Source organism: Aureococcus anophagefferens, assembly GCF_000186865.1.
Source record: "Aureococcus anophagefferens unplaced genomic scaffold AURANscaffold_5, whole genome shotgun sequence".
Classification (NCBI taxonomy): Eukaryota; class Pelagophyceae; order Pelagomonadales; family Pelagomonadaceae; genus Aureococcus; species Aureococcus anophagefferens.
Genome location: NW_008705565.1, coordinates 885503 through 892459, shown reverse-complemented (window position 1 = coordinate 892459; position 6957 = coordinate 885503). Strand labels below are relative to the sequence as shown.

The 6957-nt window shown below is 70.8% G+C and overlaps 2 protein-coding genes across 2 annotated transcripts; both read left to right on the top strand.

The window, feature by feature from the left end:
- Nucleotides 1-1356: 1356 nt before the first annotated feature.
- Nucleotides 1357-2853, top strand: AURANDRAFT_23795 (hypothetical protein; the record flags this gene model as incomplete). Its single annotated transcript, XM_009037020.1, has 1 exon — nucleotides 1357-2853. The coding sequence occupies one exon, from the start codon at nucleotides 1357-1359 to the stop codon at nucleotides 2851-2853; it is 1497 nt and encodes a 498-aa protein (XP_009035268.1).
- A 1150-nt stretch (nucleotides 2854-4003) lies between these two features.
- AURANDRAFT_5349 (hypothetical protein) lies at nucleotides 4004-4504 on the top strand (the record flags this gene model as incomplete). The annotated part of the gene is made up of 1 exon (XM_009036505.1): nucleotides 4004-4504. A coding segment is annotated over one exon (501 nt), but the record flags the coding sequence as incomplete, so codon positions are not given.
- Nucleotides 4505-6957: the final 2453 nt, after the last annotated feature.

Here is a 6957-nt window from a genome sequence, read left to right as displayed (position 1 = left end):
CGAGCGTCGAGATGAGGCGCTCGGCGAAGGACTGGAGGCCGTCGTTCTCGTGCCAGGCGATCGTGTCGTCGTACAACGACGCCGAGAGGACGTCGACGTCGCCGTCGCCGTCGACGTCGACCGCGAAGACCTGGCGCGCCATCTCGCGCGCGTCGCTGACGGTGCGGTGCGCGAAGGACATAGCCCCGTCGTTCTCGTACCACGCGACCTCGGAAACTCCGGTCCCGCACAGGGCGCCGTCGCCCTCGGCCGCGGACAGCGCGTCGAGGTCGCCGTCGCCGTCGACGTCCGCGACGAACCCGTGCAGCGCGTAGGTCGCTTGATCGTAGATGACGCGCTCCGAAAAGGTCGTCGTCGCGCAGCGGCGCGTCGGCCGCGGCGTCGGCGCGGGCGACGGCGCGGGCGTCGCCGTCGGCGCGGCCGTCGCGCCGGGCGCCGTCGGCGCTGCGCTCGCGCTCGGCGGAGGCGACGGCGCCGCGCTCGGCGGGACGCAGCCGGCGCAGTCCTCGCTGGCGCCGAATTGGTACGACGCCGTCGTCGAGCACCAGAAGGCGGCGCCCGCGCCGACGTCGGTGCAGGTCTGGTACTCGACGCCCAGGTACGTGAAAGGAAAGACGCACGCGTCCGGGACGTAGGTGCAGGCTTCGTAGGCCGTCGGCGCGATTGTGGTCGCGTCCGCCGTCGGCGCGACCGTGGCTGTTGGTTGATTCGACGGCGCTGTTGTTGTCGTCGGCGCCGCCGTCGTCGGCGCCGCGCTCGGCGGGACGCAGCCGCCGCAGTCCTCGCTGGCGCCGAATTGGTACGACGCCGTCGTCGAGCACCAGAAGGTGGCGCCTGCACCGACGTCCGTGCAGGTCTGGTACTCGACGCCCAGGTACGTAAAAGGAAACACGCACGCGTCCGGGACGTAGCTGCAGGCTTCGTAGGCCGTCGGCGCGATTGTGGTCGCGTCCTCGAGACGGCGCGTGTGGGGCTGCCCCCATGTGCCGGCGAGGAGCGCGAAGATGATGGCGTTTCTTGGCGTGGTGCGCATCGGTGTGCCCATAATCGCTTCCGAGCTAGATCTCAGAGCACATTGTTTCGCCGGCGGCAAGATTTTGATGCTGCCCGGCTGCAACCCGACTGCAAAGCCCATTTTCAGGCCGATCTTCACGTGCACCGTCGCCGAGCGGCATCGGAGAGCATCGATCTGGGCGCCAAAAGCTTAGTCGACTTGCCTGCGCAGCGCGACTCGCGCGCGCAGCTCCGAGGCGCACCACCCGCGCGCATCTGGGCGCAGACTCCGCCGCCGCGTCCGCGTCGCGCCGCGTCCGCATCCGCCGGCGCGCCGCGCGCCGCGCCGTCGGTTCTTCGACCATGAAGGAGATCATCACGCTCTGCGTGGGCCAGTGCGGGAACCAGATCGGGAGCGAGTTCTGGAAGCAGATCACGGCGGAGCACGGCATCCAGCCCAACGGCCTCCCCGAGGAGTTCGCCGTCGAGGGCGACGACCGGAAGGACGTCTTCTTCTACCAGGCGGACGACGAGCGGTTTGTGCCGCGCGCGCTGCTGCTCGACCTCGAGCCGCGCGTCGTCAACAGCATCCAGTCTTCCATGCACCGCGACCTCTTCAACCCGGAGAACATCTTCATCTCCAAGGAGGGCGGCGGCGCGGGCAACAACTGGGCGTCGGGCTACCGGCAGGCGCAGGAGAACTCGGAGCTGCTCCTCGACATGTTCGACCGCGAGGCGGACAACAGCGACTCCCTCGAGGGCTTCGTGCTGACCCACTCCATCGCCGGCGGCACGGGGAGCGGCATGGGCTCCTACATCCTCGAGCACCTCAACGACCACTTCCCGAAGAAGCTCGTGTCGACGTACAGCGTCTTCCCCAACTGGGAGGAGGACCAGAGCGACGTCGTCGTCCAGCCCTACAACTCCATGCTCACGCTCAAAAGACTCACGGTCAACGCGGACTGCGTCGTCGTTTTAGACAACACGGCGCTGAACCGCATCGCCGTCGACCGGCTCCGCATCCCGAACCCGTCCGTGCACCACATCAACTCGCTCGTGTCCACGGTCATGGCCGCGTCGACGACGACGCTGCGCTACCCGGGCTACATGAACAACGACCTCGTGGGCCTCGTCGCGTCGCTCGTGCCGACGCCGCGGTGCCACTTCCTCATGACGGGCTACACGCCGCTGACCATCTCCGCGGACGATTTGGCGCGGCCCCAGGACCCGGCCGCGGCGCCGGCGCCGGCGCCCGAGGGCGACGCCGCGCGCGCGGCGCGGCCCGCGGGCGCGGTGCGGAAGACGTCCGTCCTCGACGTCATGCGGCGGCTCACGCAGCCCAAGAACATCATGGTCTCCGCGAACCCGCGGCGGGGCTGCTACCTGAGCCTCCTCAACATCATCCAGGGCGACGTCGACCCGACGCAGGTCCACAAGGCGCTCCAGCGCATCCGCGACCGGAACCTCGTGTCGTTCATCCCCTGGGGCCCCGCGTCCTACAACGTCGCGCTCTCGCGCAAGTCGCCCTACGTCGAGACGAAGCACAAGGTCTCGGGCCTCCTCCTCGCGAACCACACGTGCATCGCCCAGCTCTTCGCGAAGACGGTCACGGCCTACGACCGCATCCGCAAGCGCAACGCGTTCATGGAGAACTACCGCCGCGAGCCCATGTTCGCCGACAACCTCGACGAGTTCGACGACGCGCGGGACGTCGTCACGGACCTCCGCGACGAGTACGCCGCCGCCGAGACCGACGACTACGTCGACTGGGGCTCCGGGCCGGGCGACGACGACACCGCGGTCCTCGTCCCCGAGCCGGGCGCCGCGGACCTCCCGCCGCCGCCGCCCGTCGGCGCGTGAAGACAAGAAGACCGTAAAGCTGGCACCGACGTCTCCGGGCGGTCGGAGTTTAGTCGGAGTTGGATCCCTCCGGAAGTGCAACAAGGCTTCAAGGTGCACCAAAGCGTACTCGCTGATTATGGACGAGCTCGTCGCTGCGGCGACCGCTGCCGGCGAAGCCGTGAAGGCGGCCAAGGCCGGACAGGACAAGGCAGCGATCAAGACCGCCGTCGACGCGCTCGTGGCGATCAAGGAGAAGATCACGGCGCTGGACCCGGGCCACCCGCTGGCGCTCGTCGACAAGGCGGCGAAGAAGAAGGCCGAGAAGGAGAAGAAGAAGCAGGAGGCGGCGGCGGCGGCGGCCGGCGGCGACGAGGGCGGCCCGAGCAAGAACGCGCAAAAGGCCGCGGCGAAGAAGGCGCTCAAGGACGCGAAGAAGAAGGCGCACAAGGAGGGCGCCGCCGCGCCCGCCGCGCCCGCGGCCGCGGCCCCAAAGGCCGCCGCCCCAAAGGCCGCGGCGCCCAAGCCCGCGAAGGCGCCGCCCAAGGCCGCCGACGGCGCCGTCGCCGCGGCGCTCGCGGCCGCGTGCTCGCGGACGGCCGCGGCGCCGTTCGCGACCGCCAACGCGTACGCGCGGTCGCTCGCGGCCGGCACGGGCCTGTGCGGGTCGACGCCCCTCGAGCGGGCGCGCGTGGCCATGTGGATGGCCTGGGCCGCCGGCGGCGCCGGCGGCGTCGACGCGCTCGAGGCCGCGCTCGCGACGCGGAGCTACCTCGCGGGCGAGCGGCTCACGCTGGCGGACGCGGCGTGCTACGCGGCCCGCGGCGCCCAGATCGCCGCGGCGCCGTCGCCGGCGGCGGCGCGCTGGCTGGACCAGGTCCAGGCCGAGTGCCGCGCCCTCGCGCCGGCCGCGGCGTGGCCCGCGGCCCGCGAGCTCGGCCTGCCGCGGAACGCGCCCGGCCCGCTCCGCCTGCCCGCGCGCGCGGCGCCCGCGCCCGCCAAGGGCGCCGCCCAGGCGGCGCCGGCGACGGGCGCGGCGCCCACCGGCGCGCCCGCGGACGCGCCGAAGAAGGCGAAGAAGGAGAAGAAGGAGAAGCCGAAGAAGGCGGCCGCGGCGCCCGCGGCCGCGGGCCCGGCGTCCGACGGGTCGCCCGAGGGCGACTGCCTCGCGAGCGCGCCGGCCCTCGACATCCGCGTCGGCACGGTCGTCAAGTGCTGGGAGCACCCCGAGGCCGAGAAGCTCTACTGCGAGGAGATCGACATCGGCGAGGAGGCCGGCCCGCGGACGATCGCGTCCGGCCTCCGGCCCTTCTACGCGAGCGCGGACGACATCCGGGGCCGCAAGGTCCTCATCTTCGCCAACCTCAAGGCGCGGACCATGCAGGGCTTCAAGTCCTGCGGCATGGTCCTCTGCGCGTCGAACGCGGACCACACGGTCGTCAAGCTCCTCGAGGTGCCCCCGGGCGCGAAGAACGGCGACCGCGTCGCCTTCGGCGACCTCCCCGTGGTGCCGCCCGCGGCGCCGTCGGCCGTCCAGAAGAAGAAGCTCCTCGAGAAGGTCATCGGCTTCCTCAAGACCGACGGCGACGGCGTCGCGACGGTCCTCGGCAAGAAGTTCGCGCTCGCCGCGGGGCCCGTCACCGCGCCGGGCATGCCCGACGCCGCCATCTCCTAGGGCCGACTCCCGAAGTTACGTAAGGAGCGCCTCCCGCACCTGCACGACCATGAGGCCGCGCTCCTCCCACTTGTCGGGCGAGTCCGTCGGGCTCTCGAAGACGCGGAGCTTGTCGTCGACGTAGCGGACGCGGAGCAGGCCGGGCCCCGAGATGGGCAGGCCGAGCCGCCGCCCGAAGGCCGTGAACGCGCCGGACGTCACGGACACGTCGACGTCGACGGGCGTCCGCGACCCGCTGCGCGGCGCGAACGTGCCCTCGGCGCTGAAGCTCAGCGCCTCGCCGAGGATCTCGCCGTAGTTGACGACCGCGCGCCGTTGCACGTCGTAGGTCTGGCCCGACCGGTTCCGCACGAACGTCACGAGCTCCGCGTTCTTCTGCCACTTGGGCTTCGGCCCCCGCGTGTAGAGGCTCAGCCAGCGCCCGCCGCCGAGCGAGTCCACGTCGAAGGCGCGCTCCGTGGCGGCGAGCGCGTCGACGAGCGCCGACGCGCGCGCGTCGTCCACGGGCGCGTTCTGCGCCCACGCCGCGGCGAGCAGCTCGTAGAGCTCCGCCGCCTCGGCGTCGACGCTCGCGGGCGCGCCGCGCAGGAGCTGGTCGAGGAAGAAGCGCGCCGACGGCCGGCGCGCCGTGGGCCGCGGCGCGACCCAGGCCGCGGCGGCGCCGATGATCACGAGCAGGCGCATCGATGCCATCATATGCGAACGGAGCAGCTCTCGCGCGCCGAGCAGCTCACGATCAGCTCTCGCACTAAAACCTCTTCACCTTGACGTCAAGCATCCGCTTTACACCGCGTCCCCGACGACGAGGTCGTGCTTCGCGGCCCACCTCAGCATGATGGCGCCCGGGTGGTCGTCGCCCTTGTGGTACCAGTAGGAGAGGCCGTTGGCGATCATGAGAGAGAAGCAGCGCGCGTTCCAGGGCCCGTCGAGGACGTCGTCCTTCGACGTGAGCCCCGTCCACTTCTCCACGGGCACCTCGCTGAGGATGTGGGTCTCGATCTTCGAGATGTTGCCGATGATGTAGGACGGGAAGTTGAGCGTGAAGCGCTCGAGGAGCTCCTCCGGCGGCACGCGGGGCCCGCCGAAGGCCTCGTGCTCGTCGGAGAAGGCTCTGAAGATGTCGAGGTCGTGGCCCGCGAGGCACTCGCCGTCGGCGCCGCTGAGGCAGCCGAGCCAGACCTGGGCCATGGCCGTGCGCGAGCACATGTACCAGTCCAGCAGGCCGCACTCGAGCGCCCCGTCGTCCGTCGTCCAGAAGTACGCGTTGTCGAGCTGGAGGTTCGTGTGCGTCAACCCGACGAACTTGGAGTCGTTCGCGCCGAACTTGCCCACGAGCCCCGCGAAGACGAGGGCGTCGAGCATCTGGGCCTTGAAGCGCGCCTGGAAGGCCGGGTCGAGCACCGCCGGCTCGCAGAGGAACGGCGCGACCTCGTTCACGAATTTTAGGCCCGCGTCGATGATGGACCCGAGCGCCTTCCGCGTGCCCGCGGCGCGCTCGGGCGTCGCCGCGACGTACTTGCCCTCGCTCGTGCGCTGGCGGGGCTTCCAGGCGTCGCCGGCCAGGCCGGCGACGCGCTGCGTCATCTTCATCTGGTCGAAAATTTCCATATGCTCGTCGAAGCGGCCCCGCTTGTCCCAGGCCGCGACGCGCCCCATGGTGCGGAAGAGCGCCTTGTAGTAGGCCTCGGGCTTTGCGAGCTTGAAGTCCTCGTACTTGCCGCAGGCGGGCCGCAGCGCGTAGGGCGGTACGGCCTCGGGGTCCGCGCCGCGCGCCGCGTAGGGCACGCGCTCCGTGACGAGCACGTAGTTCGTCGAGGACCGGTCGATGTCCCCGAAGTAGTACTTGGGCACGTGGCAGGGCAGCAGGTGCTCCAGGTACACGTAGGTCGCGATCTCCAGCCCGTCGCCGTCGCCCAGGCCGAGGCTCAGCTCGCCGCGCATGTGCCAGTCGGGCTCCCACGGCAGTTTCACGAAGAGTTCCGTGTGTAGATGCGCGAGGTCCGGGCTCAGGTACTCCACCGTGAGGAAGAGCTTGCGGCCCGCGCCGCCGGCGCAGTCCGCGCCGCCGTGCACGGGCAGCTCGTAGGCCTTCACAATCTTCGTCACCGCGTTGTCCTTCGGCAGCGTGCCCGCGGCGTGGAAGCACCTGGGCGGGAAAAGAGAGATTCAAGTTCGCTTCAACGTGAGCGTTCCGCGCGCGCGCGTTCCGGAAAAAGCATGTTCCAAGAGATGATCGCTCGTCCAAAAATCAGCCGAAACGAGTGGAAAACGGCCGAGAGAGGAGCCTTTGAAGTTGGGAATTTCGCGCTCTTTTCCTGCCCTGGGAGGCACCGCGTGAGCCACGCGGCGCCGAGCTTGCTCACCTCCCGCGGCGTCCGCGGCAGGGGCAGGCCGTACATGTCGCCGACGCAGCCCGCGGCGCCGGCGAGCTCGCCCAGGCGGCGCCGGTC